Source organism: Seriola aureovittata, chromosome 4 (genome assembly GCF_021018895.1).
Source record: "Seriola aureovittata isolate HTS-2021-v1 ecotype China chromosome 4, ASM2101889v1, whole genome shotgun sequence".
Taxonomy (NCBI): domain Eukaryota; kingdom Metazoa; phylum Chordata; class Actinopteri; order Carangiformes; family Carangidae; genus Seriola; species Seriola aureovittata.
Window position 1 is genome coordinate 10,696,122 of NC_079367.1, and position 22,444 is coordinate 10,718,565.

Sequence of the window (22,444 nt, forward strand, 5' to 3'; positions counted from 1 at the left end):
GAATAAAAAATATGAGATAGACTTCCAAATCCAAAGCAATTCATGATCACCACTAACCACAGCCTCGAAAATTACCCTAGAGGTGGATCCACACGCAAATAAAAATAGTTCACTTTATCGGGAATATTTCCTATACACGACAGATGGACTGGACAGCATTATACAGTGTACAGGGGTTTCTTTCACTCAGAGATCTTTGATGAAAATTGTGATATATTGTGATCTAACAAGCAATAAGCTCAGAAACATAATATAGACCAACTCCCATCGGGAGGTAAAGGAAGCCAAAGAGAGTGTGTTGTGCAATCCGGTTAGAGTCAAGTACAAATGCATCCCAGTGAGAATATGTGCATGTGTGTGTGCGTGTGCATGTAGGGCACAAACACGAGCCCACAGGAGGCACTCTCCACTGCCATCGCCAGGGGGCCTCTGCAGAGGCATTTCCCAGAAAAACGGGGGTTATTTTCCAAATGGTTCCAATGTGAAGAAAGACAGGACACTGAGGTCCGACCAACTGTGTGTGTGCGTGTGCATGAGTATGTGTGTGTATTTGTGTGTGTGCTGCAGTTGGGCTGGCAGGTTTTTTGACAAGAAGATTGAGGAGGAAGGGAGCTTTTGGAGGAAAGGTTGCTCTGGAGTAATAGAGAACTTTATTATGGTTTCCAGCTCCATGATTTCTGTGTCTGTGTCTGTCTACAGTATCTGTGTATATGTGTGTGTACGTGCACGTGTGGACGGGGTGCATGTCATCTAGAGGCTGTCGTGATGTATTTTCCCATTTCCGTTAATTTCCCCAAATTGTCGTTAAACTGCCTTAAATGGACCCAGAGGTAAAGAGAGAGTGGGAACCCTCACCCTGTCCTGCTGTCACCTTCATTACTCTGCACACACCCATTTCAGAGTGACTGTAATCTGTGACTTTATCCTACCTGTCATTATAAGGGCTGCATGGACAACCAACTGCACAACACAAGTTACCAGATATTTCTCATGCACTATTCTCATATGCCAGGGATGCTGACCCGATGAGGGTGCAGATGCTGTGATGCACGCACTCTACACTGTCTGGTGTATGTCTTGTATCATCATTGACTCCAAGTCTTCTGCCCTTTTAGCTTTGCAAGCGTTTACTGTGTTGCTATGTAACACAGACTCAGTTTTTTCAAGCGTGGCCAACAAAAGGATTTCTTCAGAACCACTTTCAGATGGGAAAGAAAGATAATATAAACAAAGGAATTAGGAGTTTTTAATTTAAAATCCTCAGATGAACAAGACTAATGCTGTGTCTCAAATTGGATACTTCTGTTAGTACACTCCCATGAAGTACAAATCAAAGTCAAATCAAAGGAAATGACGATCGCAACATGTGACCGCAACTGTCACCCGACTGCTCGACTTGAACATGATTGTTTTACTTTTCCGTGTCATATACAACATGGGAATTAAGCTGCCATCTGCGCCGATGACATGCCAGTCGCCATTTTCACAAGTTTGAAAATATGTTGGTGGTCCCTCCCCTTCCACTACATAGCCAAGATGGCGATGGTTGAGGGTGAGAAGTGTCAATCATTTTACACTCAATTTTTGTGTGTGTTTTGAGACACCGTACGGGTACTTATAGTGCATTGCATGTTGCCATAGTTGTCAATGTGAACTCACTTATTAAATAGCAAGCGTGAGTATGGAATTCTGCAAATTGAGAAACAACATTAGAGTCTACAGCTAATGCTAGCAGCTCTGTGAGACTGTACCAACACACAGTGGACGTTTGAGTTTAAAGTTAATGTTATAATTCTGCCATGCTCATACTGACAGTGCTAACATGCTAGTGTTTCAATTTTTTTTACTATTTTGGTTTAGCATGTTAGCATTTTTATATTTTCTAATTAGCACTAAACACAATGTACAGCTGAGGCTGTTGAAATGTCATTAGTTTTGCAGGTGTTTGGTCATTATAGCACTAGATGAAAAGTCAGATGATCACCAAAGTTTTTACAACCCATCCTGAGAGGGGCATGGTTGTAATTCATCCATTAACTGTCAAGACATTTCACTGAAAACCACAAACGTCAACCTGAAATGTAGTCCTACACCACGCTTCAGAATTAAAGATGCTTCACCAGCTGGTGGTGCTAGAGAAAAAGTCAGATGATCGCCAAAGCATTAAGATTCATCATCTGAGCACCATGAATGTCTGTGCAAAATTGCATGGCAATTCATCAAAGGGCTGTTGAAATATTTCAGTCTGCACTGAAGTGGCAGGCTGACTAACCGACTTAGTGTCTAAAAATGAGTGTGGACTTGGTTCAGTTTTTTTTTCTCCTCAGAGAAACAGAGTCAGACAGCTAATAAGACAAGACTTAATGACTAAGCCTCTGTGTGCACGTGTCTTTCTGAATAACGTCCCCATCAGTCGGAGGCAGTGCCACCTTGCAGTTCGTCAGGCTAATTAACCTGTAATGAGCAGCTCGACTGTTTTAGCATAGGGCTACGGTCACAGTCGGTCATGGCTGAAACAACACTTTTGTCTCAAGAGAAGTACTATTAGGGAGCAAACGAGCAGCCAAGTCTGCAGGACAGCCAAGTATTTAACCATGGGTTGGCCCAAATGAGGCTTATGGGACACATTTAGCCCCATTTGAAACAAATTTTGATATCCTTAATCTTCCACATAGTGTAGATACTGTATTAGCAGTACTAGTAGGAGTTGTGGCCATATAAGTTGTATTCTGAGATATAAAAGCCTTTCCTTCATCAGATTAGTGCTAATTAAAAAAAAACTTAATGCACCTATAGTAATGGACAGAGTGCGGGTGAATAACACATAATAGCACATTCTGAAACTCACCTGGTGGATTCACTTAATATCCTTATAATACACAATTTATACTGCACAATTTAAAGCAGCATTTTCATACATATGCAGCTAAACTGCTGTTATTCATTTTTTGGTTCTCCCTTTGTCAGCAGAAGTGAAACAAAGTACCTTTCCCGAGGTTAATGTTCCCTTAAATTGTGTTATGGCTGCTCCATTAGGCTACAGCTAAAATTCTGCTGCTTGAATATTCTCTCAAATGAGATCTTTCTTTCCTCCCACCGGGGCAGCGGTTTCTCTCTCCTCTGAGGACTCCGCATGTGTTTGTTTAGGAGAGACGCTTCCACCGAACACTGATGTAGGTGTTAGACAGCAGTCAAAACCTCCGGATTTGCCCGGCCTGTCCGGTGTGAGAGTGTGGGTTTTATACTTGGCAGGACAACAGAGAACAAGTCATGTGAGATTGCAGCCCATTCCTCCATACTCATTAAAATAATCACTCCTGCCTATTTCAGTGTGCGTGTGTGTGTGCCTGCGTCTGTGTGAATACCCACGGTCAGACAGACCTAAGGTGCATTAACAGCAGAGATATTTACATGAATATCAATGCTTTCATAGCCTGTCCTTTCTTAGCCATTGCACCGATGATATAGACATTTACTGCACAATCAACTGTGTATGTAAAACTGTGTGACTGCTGAGCAGGTCAGAGTTGGACTGATTTTGAGAAACTCCTCACTGTTTTCCCTCTTGTCTCTCCACATTTCTTAATTGGAGCTTGGAAAGAATAGGGAAAGTTTAAGTTTAACCATTTCCAGCTTGTGCAGACGTGTCAGCTTGCTAAAAAGAACCGACGTCTGTTTGCATTCACTCGAGTCTATCCATTTGTTTGCAGTCACGCTGCCTATTAAACCTGCTTGGCGTTCAGTTTGAAACACATACTTTCACTCTCTGTATCAACGGCAAACAGCTGCTGCAAACCAATGCAAACTTGTCAGTGTGTGTGTGTGTGTGTGTGTGTGTGTGTGTGTGTGTGTGTTCTCACTGTGGTGTGGTTTGTACCTCACTGATGATGCCGACAGCGCCGTGGATTTTGGCAACATGACCCAGGAGAGCAGGGCATTGCTGTCCCACAACCCTCAGCGTTGGCAGGAAGCTGACCAGCGAGGAAGGGCTGGCCTGTGACACGTCTACGAGTGCGCCCAGCAGGGCCTCAGTAAGAGACTGGTCACCTAGGTAACCAACCAACGCAGGCACCTGAGGGCTTAACATCTGCATGGGAAATAAAAATAAAGCATGATTTATCATTTTTAATGATAACGGTAAGAAATTCTGTCACTTTTTGGGCACCGACACCACCAAACAGAGGCCTGATGTGTCTTTAATGAAGGCTGGAGGTGAGAGGACTGACCTTGGAGCGAGATGAAGAGCCTGGTGACTAATGATAAACAAAAGCTTGACTGTAGGACTGTGGAAAAACTGAGTGAATGAACAGTTCCTCCTCATTATCTGTACTGGTCACACTGGACTGCACTGGATCAGACTAACAATGCCCACCATTACAGCCCCCCCTGCTGCGACTTTATGAGTCACTTGTTCTGAATAATCATGTTAATATCACACAGTATCTGTTCCTCACGGAGACGATGTTTGACCAATGAAAAATTAAAGTTATGTAATATTACAGTTACATATCTTTGTCATTTCTTATTTCTTCAGTACCACATTGCTTCCAGTAAATGAATATTAGGAGATTTGGGAAATGCTGTAATGAATGCGGTTACAATCACAAGAGAAATATTTTGTGTGTCTGCGTTAGGGGGGGTAGAGATTAGAATAACTCCAGATGGCTGGTTTTCGTTCTCCAGTGCTTAACATGTGAGTGAGACTATCCATCTTTTACCACCATGTGCTGTGTGTTTGCTGGTATGTGGTACTTTCCCCTCGTGTTGAACATCAGCAGCTCTGCTCCAAAATACGCAGGATTAAGGGAATTCCTGCTGAGAAACGTGTAGTCCACGTTCACTGATGCATTTCCTCACTTCTAACTATGCTTCAGTGGGTTCTCTTCTACATGTCGACACTAGCTCATTGCAGGATATAGAAAAGTTGGACGGTAAAAGGTCTAATTAAGCTCGAAGAGCTCGCAGAAATGTTAAAAAAAAAAGCCACACATGTAGTTCGCTGGAAGCCAAAGTCAAGTTAAATAGAGATTTATGCCATCACCACAGATGCTCAGTTCTGATTTAGTTGAACAGTTCATTATGTTCAGATGACCACATAGTTCTGCTGTATTTGAACAGCCTCATTATCATTTTAAATAACGGTACACTGTATAATACAGCTGGAAGGTTACTCATTTTAGGTGAAAGGTTTTTTAAAAATATGCCAAAATATGGCTTGTAGTTAGCTGGCAAAGTGACAGCATTATAAATGGGATAATTCACTTTAGCCCATGTGGTTATAAAAAAATAACACAGTCTGCAGATGTGAAAGTTATTCGTTTGATTGACCCACGGCAAATTTTGCTTTATTTCTAACATAAAACACTCACAAGAGGATGTTGTTCTGCAACCATCTGAATGAGCCTGATCAGGTGTTGTTGCTCTGGGGACTCCAGTTGGGACATCATTGCTGTGAGGTTGCATAGGTGACGGTGGATGGTTTCTGGTTGTCTGGGGTAGACTGATGGCAACACCCGCAACAGCATGTGGTTACCTGCCAAAAGAGAGAGAGAGGCCGAGATGTTTTCAATAAGCTCCATGTTTAAATCAAATTCGAAGCTGTACAAAGACACATTTAAAAAACAAACTTGGAGCCCACCATTTGAATGTTGACAAGGGTCACGACTCACAAGAGAAAACAGTAGTTAGACAGAGAAAAAAACTGTGCCCAAAGTGGAGACATATGTCAATTTTCTTGTAAAATTCACAAATATTAAACATATTTTTTTCTTCCCTTTCAAAGTAAGACTCAGACACTGCCTCAGTGTAAGACACAGTATTTATTTATGTTTTAATTTTTTTTCATATACCATAATACACTGTATTTTCCTCCTTTCTTTTTAAGTGTTATCAGTAACTGGCTGCCTCATTCCCATAACTATTATACATAGGTAAGTAAATGTTTGTAGATGGGTGTGAAGTTGTGTTCTGCTGAAAACTTTTACTTGATGGTATGAGTAATAATTTTCTTTCAAATAAGTTTGGCTAAACTTGGGTTTTGTGAAACTTGTACGACTGTGTGACAGTTAATGTTTCCTGTTCGATCAGACATCTAGTGCCACAATCTCAGATCTCAACAATTAACTTGGTGGCTATAATTTTATTGCTATCAAGCAAAGATAAGACCCAGGTTGTAAACTGGAATTTCCCTTTAAGCTGTCTGTGGTGTAACTGTAACATGAATGTTATTTAATTATCAATTTCCTTAGAAAACATGCACAAGATTCCCAATCAAATGAAACTTTCTTAATTTGTTGTTAATATGCCTCCAGTGATGTTGATGCAGGAAAAAAGAAAGTCGGTGATGACGCATAACCGGACATAAAGGCGTTTGTAAATCAGCACCCAGCCGAGAAAACCCACTGCATTACCCAACAGCCTTTGACTCACGTATGAAACATCTTTAAATGATTCACATTGCTAAACAAAGACTCTTGTTTTCGAATCTTGTTTTCAAGATTTGAAACAATGGCTTTTGTGTCCGACAAACAGCAGAAAACAAGCGATATTGTAACTTTAACGAGCTAATTATAAAAGTTGCATTGAATAAAAGTTGATGTCGTAGAAGCTGCAGGGTTTGAAAGATGGGACAGATTACATGTGGTGTTAATGTACATTATTTCAATAATATCTTATTGTATCTGTATTGATGACAGAAAGACAGAAAGTCTCGCAAAGCATAAGATGGAAAAGAAGATGGATCATCACTGTGCAATAAATATGAAACCAGCAGCCAGATAGCTTAGTTTAGCATAAAGATTGGAAACAGGGGGAAATTGCTAGCCTGGGTCTGTCTGAAGGTACAAAAAAATTCACCTACCAGCAGCTGTAAAGCTCAGTAATTTACGGAACCTTTTTATTTTAAATTGGCAGGAAAGTGAATAAGCATAGATCAAGCAAAAACATGAAGACATTGAAATGATTTCAGGTTGGGCCCCATGTGACGATCAAGTTCAATTAGATTAGACAAACTTGATTAACTCATGTTGGAGAGACTGCCCAGATGTGCTACAGCAGGACTCAGAAGTGGACTATCAGACTGTAAGAGAGTAAATTAGTGTTTTTAGTCAACTTCTATCAAAATGTATCAGCAAAAAGTGGATCTTGCTAAATTACTCCAAACTCCTTTATTCCTCCACAATATCCTGCTGTCCTAAGACCAATTAACTTCTTTCTTTTCAAACTGTTTTATTTTTCACTTTATCACTCATACTTATTCATGCTAAATAACTTAATACTGTATCAGAAATGTTTTATATGTTAAATATAACAGCAAACTTGCCTTTGCATTGACTGTGACATCGGGTCCAAGATGTTTCCAACAACAAATAGTTGGAATAAAATTTTTTGAACTGAACGTGATGCACTTTTCTCATTTGATAAAATCTCACAGCAGACACCTAAATAACTGGTTTCACACAGCTATAAATCACCTTAACCACAGGTTGCTAAAAGAGCAGCTGATCAGCAAAAAGGACAGACTGTTCTGTACTGTTCTGTGCAAAAGGCAGAAGGAAGAAGAAGTGCGCACAAAAACCTTTAAAAGATGGTCAACGGTTCTTGTTATGTCTCCTCCTCTTCTCTTTAATCATAGATTATACTTTACACACCCTCATCTCTACAAATCACCATAAAAGCGACAGACACAGTTGATGTACAGAAAAAGAGAGCTGGTTATGACCACAAAGCCTAGGCTGTAGTATTTACCGGTCTCTTCAGAGGAATGTTAAAAGGCAGGAGGAGACTGGAGTCTGCACAGAAACACACTGAGGAGGAAGATTTATAGAGTTTACCTGTTTGAGCAGCATGTATAATGTACCCTCAGGCGCACGCGCGCACACACACACACACACACACAAACACACACACACACACACACACACACACACACACACACACACACACACACACACACACACACACACACACACACACACACTCTGTCTGTGTGTTTAGGTGTGTGTGTGCGTGTGTGTGTGTGTACAGTATCTGACCTTCATATCTTCATTCCTGCATACACCCAACCCATCAGCATGACTTACAAATCTCAGTAAAATATCCTGTAATGACCTTTGGTTCTTCAGCACACAAAGGCGACATTTTTGAAAGGCTCCTCGGACATTTTCCAAGAGGAAAAAAAAAAAAAAAAGAAATCTGCTGACTGATCTGTCAAGCTATTGTGAACATGAGGACATGATGGCTTTCTGTTAGTGTGCAGTTTTTCCAAATGTCACATTATAATCCAAAGGTGGGTCAATAATGAACTAATTCAGACATCTTAATCTTAAAGTAATGTTCTTTTTTTGCCCCTTCTATATTAAAATGCCTGCACGGAATACTTCCATAAAGGCCCTAAGAGGACACTGAAACAGTCTGAGTCATGGGAGAATGATTTTCAGTCTCTTTGCTGTACATATAGCTACCATAAAGTAAAAGGTATCACTAACAGCAGTGGGACCAGTGCAGCAAAGTCAAAGTAACCTCTCTGACATCTGAATTAATCCAACCAAACAAAAAATACCCAAACACATTTATTTAGTTGGCTTTGCTAATAGGTTACAAGTGTTAAAGCGTATAGTTGCTATGGAGCAATTAGTTGTTCTAGATGATCAATCACTATCAATCTACCAATCATTTTCTCAGTTAATCAAATACATTTTTGGATGCAGGAACATTCCTTTCAAATCCAACAAGGTACATAACCTGCCAAAAGAAACTCCTAAACCTTGAACTCCTGCACAAGGGAGGTTATTGTACAGGACAAAACTGCAGAGATCAGCACAAATGATATCCGGAGGGATGTTTCTGGGGAGCTTTTACGACTTAAACGTGTTTTCTGTAGCTTCAAACACTCATTTCATGCGTTTATTTCCCACAAGTCATATATCAAGTAGTTTGAGGAACCTCAGGTGGGGGAGGGCGAGGAGAAACTGTCAAATCTAAATGTAAGACAAAGGAGACAAACCTTCCCCAGAAAGCCCATATCTTTGGGCTTCTGTGGATTTTTGTTGCATGAGCTAATCCACTACCACCCCACCCCCCACCCCCCCTCAACACATTAGAAATAATATAAAGAATTCCGGCCTATATGTAACATGACTGCCCAGCTTTGGATGGGATCCAGTTACCAGAGCGCAAAGAAAGGCATCACATGACTCAAAATGTGTCATGCATAAAAATATTTTATATCTAAATCATAAAGTATACACCGTAACAGCCAGCCAGATGTTCACCAATTCATAGATCTACACACATACAGACAGTCTCTCCTGCAAAGTTTAAACTCAATGACCATCTTCCCCTTTCACCTACATAACTTCACCCTCCAAACTCTCCCTGTATGAGTGTGAAACACAACACGTCCATTCTGACTTGAACTTCCTCTTCATCCTATATGGTTGTCAGAGAAAACAAGACACTGTATGACTATGATGAGGCCCAAACAGACGCATTACCCAGCCCTTCTTTCACTAACTGCTGAGTCAGCAGAAATCAGGTGCAACTGGGAGCATGGCCAAATTGTCTGCGTGCTCATGTGCATCCCTCGATGTGAAGTCATTTCAGTAAGTCATACTTAAACAGCAAAGTACAAACTTAACTTCTTTCAAGCATGGAGCCAAACTATTTCTCTGATGAATCATTGATATATGAAGGTTTGGAGTCCTGCAAGGTAACTAAACATTTGATCCTAAATCTGCAATGTTTAAAAAAAAAAAGACTAAAGTCCAAATAAAACACACTTTCCTGGAAACTTATAAATTTCTTCAGAATGAGTCTCATTTATCCAAGAAATGATAAACAAAAGAAGACATAGATGTGAACGTACATATCGTACATGCACACATATTGAAGTGATTTCTTCAGTGTGTGTGCATGTGATTTCAGGGGAACATGTATGATGTGGCTCCAGCTGGCTTATTTCCCATATCTCAGGTGGCAGCCATGAGTCAAAACATGGAAACAGTTACACCACACACACATGCACACACATATTGTGCATAAATCCACTTGTGTTCGTTTGTTGAGTCTTTATCAATTTCTGTCTTTAAAAGTACAATATTTATCTACCTCTTACTCTATTAATGATTTTCACATTTAATACTGTATATTTAGTTGCAGGGTTAGGGTTAGTCTTCCTATATTTTGTCTTTCTTCTTTTTAATACATAACTACAATTTTTTCCAGTGCTGTACCTTTTATGTTGTTGCTTTTAATGTCCTTGGTTGTTGTTGTTCAACTACATGTTCTTTATTTTTTCCTGTTTTCGTGTGGTATCTGATACCACTGTTGTTTTCTACATTGTATTCAGGTTTTTGTAAATCACAAATCAGCAAAAAACAAGACTTTAGCTGCTGTCATGTCATTGCTGAGGTGCTGAGGACTTCCACCAATCAATCACTTGTCAATCAAACCGTCAGTTCCTTGAACGTCTTTCTCTTTAAATAATAACATTATAATAATTTAGTTCTTGGTGGAGGTGCTTTTTCCCTTGCCTGGTGAGTGACTGTTAGCAGTGGATGCTCATGCTGACTCTTGCATGAATCAAATCACTGCAGCAGCTGGACTGAACATAAAACACAGCACTTCTAATGTATTAGAACTGAAGGACCTTCTGTACCAGACAGCAGCAAATATCCAGTGCAGACCTATAGTACACAGGTGCATAGGATGATGAAATCATGCAAAAGAAAGTGGCAACTTCAACACAATGTAAAAGCTTTAGTGAACTCACAAGAGAATAAAGCAATATTGTGTTCCACCAAGTGGTGATAAAGATCTCGCTGAAGCAGCTTTTGTGACTTTTTTTCTCACACAACTCCTTCTCTCTTTCTTTGTGGCTTTCTGAATGAAAAGGTTGTTCCTCCCAGTTAACAAGTGGACAAGTGTGTGTTTCAGTAGGTATTTGAGAGAGAGAAAACAGACACAATGAAAGAGAGACAAAGGCAGACAGAAAGATGCAGGGTGGGGGAGCGGGGATGGGAGCAGGAGAGGGGGCAAATCCTAAAATCCCATGAAGGGGTCCTTATTTCCATTGCCCTGAAAGTATACACACAAGCATACACAAAATATAGGCAGCTCACACTTACAGCATAACACACACACACACATACACACTGTGAGGCAGACAAATAAATAAATAAAAAGAGCAAAGCAGGAGAACAATAAACCCATTTAGAAACTGACGTCTGGGTTCCATTCAAACTTCCCTCAACACACACGCACGCACGCACACACACGCACTCACACGCACGCACACACACACACACACACACACGCTGCATGGGGCAAAAACCAGGAAAGTTTTCGTCCTCGACGTCCTCCCCTTGCATTACCAGCACCCCCCACCCCCTCTCCCTCCCTCTCTCTCACTCCATGAGTCGCAGGAGCTGCAGTTGTATCCGATTACGACATACAGGCCACCTCCAACGACGCATTACTCACCGCCTCGCTCACAGGATGGAGATGGAGCGGTGCCTTTACATTTCTGAACTTGGGAGGAGCGTTTTCACAAGGATGGAAGTTTAGAGAAATTTTTCACATTTCTTCATTTCCTCCAAAGACATTCCCCCGTGTGTTTGAGTCTATCATTTTGTGTAATAACTGGTTTTTATTGTTACAGAGTTTGAAGGTTAAACTTAACAAGGATCAAAGACAAAGTGGAGTAAGTTAAGTTTTGCTAAGAGCTTGGATTTTCCAGCTGCTCTCTCACATACACATGTGTGGGTCACAGGTTATGGAATTTATATTTACTGGTGGAACATCAAAATTAACATGAGAGAAAATGATTTCATAATAACAAAATTTGTTGAAAATTTCCCTCGCTGAGTTCACTCACTTCTGGGTTTACCTCAGATAAAGTTTTGGTTTTGATATTATGTCAACAACATGTCTGATCATCTGACTGCTCATGTGTCTTGCCCTGTCAGACTTTGCTGTAGCAATGTTGCCATGTTCGCAGATGAGTTATCATGACTCATTGAAATGATGGACAACACAACAGAAACAAAACAAAACTGAAACGGTGATAAAGTGGATTTGTTTAGAATAAGTATGCAGAGCTGACGGTAAAATTCTGCAGATTAAGAAATTATGGATAAACACAGTGAAATCAGTGGAAAGTTTTCATAAGTACTTTATAGTAATACAAACACGTGTGTGTGTGTGTGTGTGTGTGTGTGTGTCTCTCTCTCTCTGGTTGGAGCACTCCACACTGCCGGGCTTCCTGCCAAGGGATTGCTCAGCATTTAACGAGAAAAAATGAGAAAGACAGAGAGAGAGAGGGGTGGGGGGTAGGAGTTGGGGGGTGGGGAGTCATTAGGGAGGAGGGACAAATACTGTATGAGAGAGTGAGGGTTGAAATAGAGAGTGGTGGACCTGCAGCGCTGTAGACAGTGAGACAGACAGGGAAGAAGCAGCGGAGACAAACAAAACACACACAGCCTGACTCACAACCTGACTGCAACCTCCTCTCACAACACACACACACACACACAGACAGAGAAAGCAGGTAGTTAGAGGAGCATACCTAAAACTCACCACAGTTCTCTCTCTCTCTCACTTTCACACACACACACACACAGACACACACACACACATTCAGCCAGCAGCAGCAGCATGTTTTGGTGGAGGCTCCCCCAGGCAGCGTGTGTGCTGTCGGTGTGTGTGTGTCTGCTTCTCGCATACGAGGATGATATCGAGGTCAACTACGCTGACACCTACTACAATGAAATCACAGAGCGAGAAACACCAGAACGTGAGTATAAAACTGTGTGTGTGTGTGTGTGTGTGTGTGTGTGTGTGTGTGTGTGTGTGTGTGATCCTCAGATGGCCTTGATTCTAGTTTAATTAAATTCTGAGTGTGAAATCAATTTCTTGTGGGATTTATGCATGATTTTGTGTGAGAGGTGAGATCAGGACATTAGATTCATTGTCCTTATAGATGAGAGTCATTACGGTGGAAATGCATTTAACTCAGTCCTCAATCTGAAACAGATGCACAACTCTTCAGGCAACAAAAATGGGCAGAAACTGAAAAATTGAGTGTTTTTCCACTGTGATTGGATGGTAATATCACCGTAAAATGACATGTAAATCCATTACAGTTGACATCCAGTTATAATAAAGCTGTCACTGTTGGAGGGTTAGTGGGTTGGGTTGGTCTCTTTGAATAAATCAGTTTATCTGTTGCGTGATTGATATGTATGATAATGCTGATCATGTCAGTGTTATTCTGTGAGAAATCCAAGGCTAGTACCTGGCTGGTCAGTTTAGAGAGAGAATAGAAAACAAGGACCACAGTAGAGTATAAAGTCTGTTGGCAGAGACAGAGTTTGTGTTTGAGATGAGCAGCATCAAAGAATATGCTGAGCCAGAGAAGCAGCGCGCCAACACATATTACAGCATGAATGACTGGTCACCAATCACTGAAAAACTCGGCATCCTTCATGAAATTCTTCTCTTCTCGCTGTTTTGGAAAGCATCTCTGTTTCTCTGAGCGCATGCTTGGACTGTATAGGTGAGGGGTGTGAATGTGTGTGTGTGTGTGTGTGTGTGACAGAGGAATGTGTTCAAGTGTGTGTGTGTGTGTGTGTGTGTGTGTGTGTGAGTGTGTACATAAAGAGAAACCATAAGTGAAACTGGCCCCTTATAGCCTGCATTTGTTTGTTGTTTTAAACCTGGCAGGGGGTATAACTGCAGCACCAGTAGTTACCAGGCAGGAAACTTTGCTCTGAGCGCAGTGTGTGATGTGATTAAATGTGATTGAAGGCAGAAATTAGAGTGGCTCAGACAAATGACTGAGAATAGTAAAATATACGCACATGAATTACAGCACCATAGGAAAACAAAGATTGTTTCTGCCTGCCATAGCAACACAAGGTGGGGCAAGAAGGACAATGAAACATAAAAATTCATAACGTGCTTGCTGGACTAAAGCGAATCATGTGAGTTAAGTACAGTGCGTGTGCAGGTTTGTGAGGAAGACAGAGAGGTCAAAGCCTGGAGGAAGCCACAGATCATTGCCTGTGACCTGCTCAAATCTCTGAATCTCTGAGTGGAATTTAAATTGATGAGGACAATATGAGGTCATGACACAGTTCAGTTTAAGAAGAATGACATGTAGCAGATAAGTAAACCCATATATTATTCATTTTCCCAACACGCCTAGACTGCTGGGCAAACGAGGGGACAGGTTGTACGTCTACACTGTTAAGTACTTTTCCATCTTCTTGTACACGCACAAATACAGTATGTGTGTACTTAAAAGTTCATTCCTGCAGTTGCTACTCACCCTTTTGTAAAGTAACAAAAAATAATATTAATTCAAGGGTTAACTCGTGATTATTTTCTGTAGCATTAATCTGGCAATTATATTCTTTACTTATCAGACATTATGTTATGTCTATGAAATGGAAGAAAATGGCTAACAGTTCCAATCAATATTTCCCAAAGCCCAGGCTGATATTATCAAATGTTTTGTTCAAGCAACAGTCCAAAAATATCCAAAAAATATTCAGTTTACAATAAAATAAATCAAAGCAATCCTCATATTGGAAAGGCTTAACTTAAATTATCAACTGATTATCAAAATAGTTTCAGAATCTTTTTCTTTTTAAATTGACTAATCCATTATTCAACTAATCCTACCATACTCATTCATTCATTCATGAATAAACAGTAGATTTAATTCTAACAAACAAAACCAAACAGGCTGTCGTCTCTCTTAAAAACAAATACTAAACCAGTCAAAATAAGATGTAAGTGTAGAAGTAGAATTTACTTTACAAATCCTTAGATGCAGTAGGTCAAGTACCATAAAGGGTCAATGATCCACACTAATGAAATCTTACTCTAAAAGGTATTTGTACACTCTACTTGCTCCCACATCCGTCAAAATCATTCATGAACCAGTGTCAGACCTGAGCTTTTAGTTTGGTAAGGGAGCAGAGTGCATGAACCTTCTGTCTAATTTACTTTGAACCTTGGGGACAGGCAACCAAAACAAATCCAAGTCCAGCCCTGTGATAAAGCCCCTCCAGAACACGTTTGCAGGTATAAACAGGCTCAAACGTTAATCGGAACAGTGTGTCTGACACATATTCTCGTTCCTGGATTGTTTTACCCCCTGGTTTCGTTTCATCCCCCCTCTCCAGAAATTCAGATGATCACCCCAGAAAAACAGCAGCCAGAGCTTTTGGTTTAGTAGCCAATTGTTCTATTTCTTTCCCACGTCACGATTGTCCCAACAACTTCACTTCATCTTTTGTCCCCAACTGTATCCTTCTTTTTACCTGTTATTCAACCGTCTGCTTCTACTGTCTCTGCCAGGGCATTCGCGGCAGTCAGGTCTCCCAACATATTTTCCTTTTTCTTCTTTCTCCTTACTATTATTGCCTTGAATCACAGTATGTTCAAATCAGCACATCTGATAAAAGTTTAAGGTATTTCCTGCTTCCTCCCTCTGAATCCACACCTGTCCTACCATGTGGTAAATAAGCACACTGAGCAATATCAACCTCTGCCGGATAGATTCACTTTTCCACCGCTCTCCTGAAGGCCAATGTAGTACTTTGAAACCCTAAGGGGTTGAAAAAAAAACCCTGTTTTAACCAAAAGGAAATCCACCACTACCTACATGTTGTATAACTGATGATTTCATCTTCTGTTAAGTCTCCTAACTTCATCTCTTTCTCTCCCTCTTTCCATCATCCCGCTCTCCAGCCACACCGAGCTCTGCGCCCTGCAATTCTCCAGACCTGACCAAGTGGGACAAAATCTTCTCTATGCTGGAGAACAGTCAGATGAGGGAGAACATGCTGCTTCAGTACGCCGATGATATCGTCAAGGTGGAGATGGGGTCACTGCGCGGGGAAATGCTCAGGTTGGTTGGACAAAGGAATGAGAGGTCAGAGTAACTCCCGTTTCAAATGAAATGAAATTAGGTTTTGTGTTAGTTTCACCAATTAAGCTAAAAAATTTCAAAGGGCTGAGCACCTTGATATTGAGAGGTCAAGACTGGACAGTTTACAACCTTGAAGTGCAAATTTATCCGCTGAGATGCTAGGAGTGCTACTTACAATTATTTTCATTATGAAATAATTGACCATTTATTTTATTCATCAATTACTCGTTTGGACTATAAAATGTTCAAAAACAGCGCAAATGTCATATGTTTACACACATATCACATGTTCCTACAGTCCATGGTGGTATCTTCAAACATTGTGTTTTATCCAACAAGAGCTGAAACCCAAATATATTCATTTTACCATCATAGAAGATGAAGAACAGTTATTATTTGAACAATTAATCAATTATCAAAATTGTTGATTCGGGCATCTAATGGATAATGCAACATAATTTCTGTTTTACTCAAGAGCAAATATTGATTTCAGGTCAAATTGTGGTGCAAAATGATCCTTGGTTGCAGAGGATGAAATCTCTTTGGTGAACATCTTTTATATTGGTCAGGTTTGTAGCCCAGTATGGTGGCTCCTGTGGGGTTGCAGTGGAGACAGCAGGAAGAAGGATGGCCTTGCAACTAGAGGGCCGCCTCAGAGAAACCCTGGAGCGCCTCAGACTTGGAGATCAGGCTTCGGCTTCTGCTTCTGCTGCTTCTGGTAATTCAGTCGGCAATTCCAACAACATGGAGGTGATGCTACATCAGCTCCTCTCTGCAGCACGAACGCAAGCTTCCCGACTCACCAAGCTCGAGACCAACTGCTTCAGCAGTCCAGGAGCTGCGACGGGGATGAATACAAAGACAGGATTCCAGCTTCCAGAGGGTGGAAGGGCTGGACGCCGGGAGCAGGAGGTCACATCACGAGACGTGGCTCTAGACAGGGTGCTGGCTGCACTGCAACAGACGAGGGCGGAGCTGGAGGAGGTGCTAAGGTCATCGAGGCAAAGATACCTACCCGCAGGTAAGATATCCATCTTGCTCTTAGTAATCTGTGTCCGTCTTTACCTGTTGCTTTCTGTTTCTTTGTCTTTCTCTTCACCTTTCTCAAACAGTGCCACCCATACAACCTTCCACCTTCAGTTTTTCTTTTCTGCGTTGACACATTCAGGTCACACTTGAAGTAAAAGAATGAAACCCCCCTCTGTTGGGCCTTGCTTCAGAAAAACTAATCATGCAGCTTGTGTTTGTCCTAAATACCTTTTCCACTTCCTCTGTCTGTCTCCAGGCGTGTTGTCCAGCCTCAAGTAGCAACCTATCCTTTTAACTTCACTCACTAATAGTAGTCTCTGTCAATACGGTCAAGTCAAACAAGAAGAATAAGATAGGTATGGGGTCAGCTGTATAATGCTCACTTATTGCCTCTTATTTCTGTTTATTTAACATTTATTATACACTCAAAAAAACTCAAGAAGACAAGCCATTTTCATTGACAGATATTTAGAGGTATTTTTAGTGTTTTAATGATAATAGTCGAAGCCAATAGCAGCATGAAAAGATAGGGATAATACACAAACACTGCATTTGGAAAGAACTCCTACTGGACACAGTGGTTTCATTTAGCAGAGCTTTGGTTTACTCTTCATCCCTGAAATAAACACTGACTAATAACCATGTAACTTTAGAGATTAAGTGACTAAGTGTGAGTAAGAAAACTTGGAGCAAGTTTAGTCCTACAAAAGGTAGGATGTCTGTCAGACAACTTCATTCCCTTGAATCACAAGTTTTACTCAACATGTTACTCATCTCATGCATGCACACACACTTACACAAATGCACACATGTGAATACACACATTTACAGTCCAGAAATGTAGGTCTGGCCTACATACAGGGCAGTGGGAATTGTAATCATTAGCCTGTGGCCACATAAAACCACACCAAAGCACCCTGGGAAAGCAGAACCAGATGGAAACCATCATGGACACACACACACACACACACACACACACACACACACACACACACACACACACACACACACACACACACACACACACACACACACACACACACACACGCATTCAAAATGTCTTCTTTCACCATTATTTTCTGAGTGGCAGAAACCTGAGACAAATGTAACATCAATATTTGGGCTCTCCCGTTTTAGTGGGTAGGCAGTGTGTCTGCTAACTGGACAGAGAGAGAGAAAGAGAGGGAGTTAAAGGAGGGTGAGGGGGCAGATGGAGACCACAGCAGAGAAAAGAAGGAGAGTGAAACGAATGGAGAATAAAAATTATGAAGAGAAAACTAAAAAGAGGGTGAAGAAGAATGTAAATTAAGGATACAAGTTGGGAGGTCTACTAAACCTCCAACAGAACTCGTCTGCACAAAATGCATCTATATAAAATTATGCAATGGGGTAAAAATGTGTGTTTTATGTACCAAGAAATTAACCAACAAAAGTAGGTTTCAAAATGCAGAGTGACTTTGAAAGGGAGAGTGGTTATGTTTGAATGAGTAAAAAGAGAGAGGAACATGGAAAATAATGAAATGAAGCAGAACAAACGACTGAACCAGATGACCCAGGGAGGGAAGTGTGTTTGTGTTGGTGGGGCAGGAAAAAAAACTCACCATCATTCATGATATCATCACCTGACCGTGAGCTGAACTTTGTCTTTCATTCAACCACAGCCATATACTGCCATATACTGTAGGTTAACGAGTATGAGTCGATCACATTTCCAAATCAAATCCACTTTGTGCAGCCTGTGGAATCCAGTAACTGCAAGAAGTTAAACTGATAACTTGAGCTAGCTGTAAATTACATCATCTGCATTGGAAACTGAGTCTCATCTTCAAACTTCATTTTATTTGGAGTCCCACAAAGTTCAACTTCAGGCCCAATTGTTTTCTCTTTTTACATGCTCCCACTTGGCCATATCATTATTAAAAATAAAAATAATTATTTTCTCGACTATGCTGATGACACCCAATTTTATCTGCCATTACAGTAAAGCTGATAAAGATTTCAGTTACATAAAAGTTGATTTGACATCTGCATGCAAGGACATGCAAGCAATTTATTGATATCTGTAAAGTACTATTAGCCCTGAATGTGAGCCATATCCCTGAACAGAATTTCTTGGTTACTTACTAGTGTGTACTGTTGTTTGGCACAAGTTTTTCCTCCTCAAGACCTCAACACATAAGAGACATGTTTAGCTTTGTTTTCCTCAAACACTAAAAAGGTAAGTATGCATCAATAACAAGTTACTTCAAGCTGTATGTTGTTAAGACGTCTAGCACATCCATAAAAAGTCGACTTGAGTTGAAGTTGCATATGAAAAGATGATTTTATTCAGTGACATTAAACACTATTGCGTCCTCTTGTTGCATAGGCTGTGAGATGGCCCTCCTCTTCCCGATGCGTTCCCGTCGAATCTACACCTCTGTCATACCAGATGTCCCTCTCTCCATCTCCTCCTTCACTGTCTGCATGTGGGTGAAGCCAACATCTGTCTCCAACAAAACAGTGCTGCTCTCTTATGGAAACCGTCGCAACCCATATGAGATCCAGCTGCTGCTCAGCCAAACGTCTGCGTTCTTCACCATCGGAGGAGAGGCTCACCTGGTGGAGGCACGAGGTGTGGTGAAATTGGGAGAGTGGATCCATTTGTGTGGGGCTTGGTCCTCTGACCAGGGCCTGGCGACCCTGTGGTCAGGTGGAAAAAAAGTGGCTTCCACGCCTGGAGTGGCTGAGGGGCACATCTTACCAGACGGGGGCTCACTACAGCTGGGGCAGGAAAGAAACGGCTGCTGCCCTCTGTCTCCAAGCAGCGGGAGCGGCGTGGCAGGGTTTGACGGAGGGTTCGATCCCAAGCTTGCATTCGCTGGGAAGATGACAGGAGTGAACATGTGGGACAGGGCGCTGTCAGAGGAGGAGATTTCCCAGCTGGCTTTGCAGAAGGGCCAGGGCTGCGAGCAGAGAGGAAACGTGGTGGCGTGGGGCGTGACGGAGATGGTGCCACATGCAGGTGCTCAGTTCATCTACTAACAGACTTCCTTGTGATTTTCATCTGCGTCATCATGATCATCATTATCGTGAATATCAGCAACATCGTAATAAGTTTTCCTGCTAAAAGTGAAGAGAGCAACTTACTGCTGCTTTTATCATCATCATCTTTGTCCCTATAGTTTAATGTTTGAATTATTATGTTCTTATCAAGACTGTTTCATTCATCATCATCTTCACCACTCTTAACATGAATGCTAATGCTGCAATGAACTCTACTGGACGTGTTCAAATGAGAGGAAGAGCCAATGCGGTGAGAGACTGAAGTTTATTTATGTAAGATTACCTTTTGAACTGAGGCCAAAACACACACATGCTGCATTCATTGCCACACCCACGCACACACATGCGCACACACACACACGCACACACACACACACACACACACACACTCAGCTTAGGAAACGTGCTGCATGCAGCATTTGCCAAAGACTTAATTAGTCTGCAAAAAAGACAAAAAGTCTATTGTGAAAGTGAACGGGTTCTGAGCCACTAAACAGAGTAATCACCACACAGCCTTGCAGGAGAGGTAAATAAGAGGTCACAGACAATTACAAGACATTATCTTGTAGTTGTAGAGTGATGTGTTTTTTTAGAGTAATAATGGATTTCCTTTCTTTCTATCTAGATTTGTGCAAGTGCAGTTAATCTATTATCAATGCAAACCCTGTTTTCCCTTTACATTTTACTGGGAAACATTAATATAATCAAATATTTACATTTCTACCTTTGCAGTCTTGTAGGTGCAGTTATTAGAAGCTGAAGACTGACTATCATCTATCTCGATTACATCTGAAAGCAGAGGTACCATACTAATGTGGTGTGTTGTGTTGTAATGTCACATGCAGTATAACGCGTGATTTAAACTTATGTAATAATTGTGTGACTGAAAACTGCTGTACTTGCGTTCACTTCAAGCCTGTCCATATAGTGACTCTAGAAATAGCTTCAAACAAAATTATTATATCGTAATTTTCTTGAATTTGTGAAAGTGTTAAACGCATTTTTAAGACTTTACATTTCCAAACTTGTACTCCTCAAAGTGTTTACATTTATATGAGTTATATAATTCCAGTTCTACTTTGTTAGGGTTTTTTTTTTCTTTTTTGTTGTCTGTAGTTCTCATTTAATTTTAGGATAATATATGTCTTCTTTTTTGATACTGCATAAAGTAATAAGAGTAAAACTGTTATTTTTGTCATGTGTCATTGGAGACTGAGATTGTTTTTTTGAGTTTGATGAACAGAAACTGAGGAAAATGTTTACACAATCTAATCTTTTATGAACTAAGTTGTCTTGTATTATAATGTAAATGTGCTTTTGTTTTTCTTGTGAAATGGTGAAACTGAATGTATTTTGTACATAAATATATTTTGCATAACATGACTGGATGAATGGAGAGTGAGTTATGAATAAACATTTCAAGTTATAGTAATCAGTGCTTTTTTGATTTCAAAATTAAAACTGTGTTGGACTATTTGTCATTTACTTATGAGTATTTAACTTATCTAACTTATCTAACTTAGTATTTAAGCAGGACTTGAGTACTTGGAATAGTGTGCTCAGGATGATTGTGGAGTTAGTTTGTTTAAAGGCATCTCCGTGTTAGTTGAGCAAAGAGTTATGCTGTAAAAATAACATTTTATCAGTGCTGGTAAAATGCACTGCAGAGTAAAGCATATTGGACACTGGAAAAAACATCTGCAACTGTGTTCAAACTTCATGAAGGACGACAACCAAATTGATCATTTTTCTGATGCAGCTCACAACGGTTACAAGCTGAGTTGACAGAAAACTGTCTGTTGATTCAAAGCTTGCATATCTGTGTAAAGCCTTTCGAATATAGAGGCAACTCAAGGTATTTTAAATAACACAAAGCAATGCACCAGATCAACATTTGAAAACACAGTGAAGAGGAAAACAACATTTTGAGGGGTCAGAAAAAAGCAGTAGTGTGAAGTAGGGCTGTCACGATATCAGATTTTCACTACATGATTATCATGGCCAAAATAAATCATAATCGCGATATCTGCAGAAAATTTGAATAACAATATAATAATAATGCTATCAGTCAAATTGTTCTTTAACTCTGTATGTGTTTTGTCTCTTTTTTGGCAAATTAATTAGATTCAAATACGAGTGTAGGAGGTAGAGAAAGAGTCTGTAACCAACTGTACAAAAACACACAAAAAGAACAGTTACACTTAATGGACAGTGAAAAGGCTCATTAAAAAAACATTCACAAGGCCTAACATCTGCCATCATGATTTTATAATATGTGTATTATTAACAAAATATCAATATTTCATTTGGTAAATATCACAGTTAATACCAGTATATTAGCACTCCTCGTGCTAAGTTTGACTCACTGTGATTATGATATACAGAACATGCAAAATCAATGAATTTCATAAACTACATATAATCTTTTGT

At 40.4% G+C, this 22,444-nt stretch overlaps 2 protein-coding genes across 2 annotated transcripts in view; one reads left to right on the forward strand and one right to left on the reverse strand.

The window, feature by feature from the left end:
* veph1 (ventricular zone expressed PH domain-containing 1) overlaps window positions 1-22,444 on the reverse strand; it is a 75,240-nt gene that overhangs the window by 36,107 nt on the left and 16,689 nt on the right. Inside the window, exons 5-6 of the mRNA XM_056374848.1 lie at window positions 5,370-5,533; window positions 3,878-4,087 (exon numbers count right to left, since the gene is read on the reverse strand). Coding sequence (XP_056230823.1) covers window positions 3,878-4,087; window positions 5,370-5,533 — 374 coding nt within the window. The remainder of the gene's footprint in view (window positions 1-3,877; window positions 4,088-5,369; window positions 5,534-22,444) is intronic.
* On the forward strand, window positions 12,381-21,490 carry ptx3a (pentraxin 3, long a). Its single transcript, XM_056374849.1, has 4 exons — window positions 12,381-12,793; window positions 15,760-15,919; window positions 16,510-16,961; window positions 19,338-21,490. The coding sequence occupies exons 1-4, from the start codon at window positions 12,655-12,657 to the stop codon at window positions 19,991-19,993; spliced, it is 1,407 nt and encodes a 468-aa protein (XP_056230824.1). The 5' UTR covers window positions 12,381-12,654; the 3' UTR covers window positions 19,994-21,490.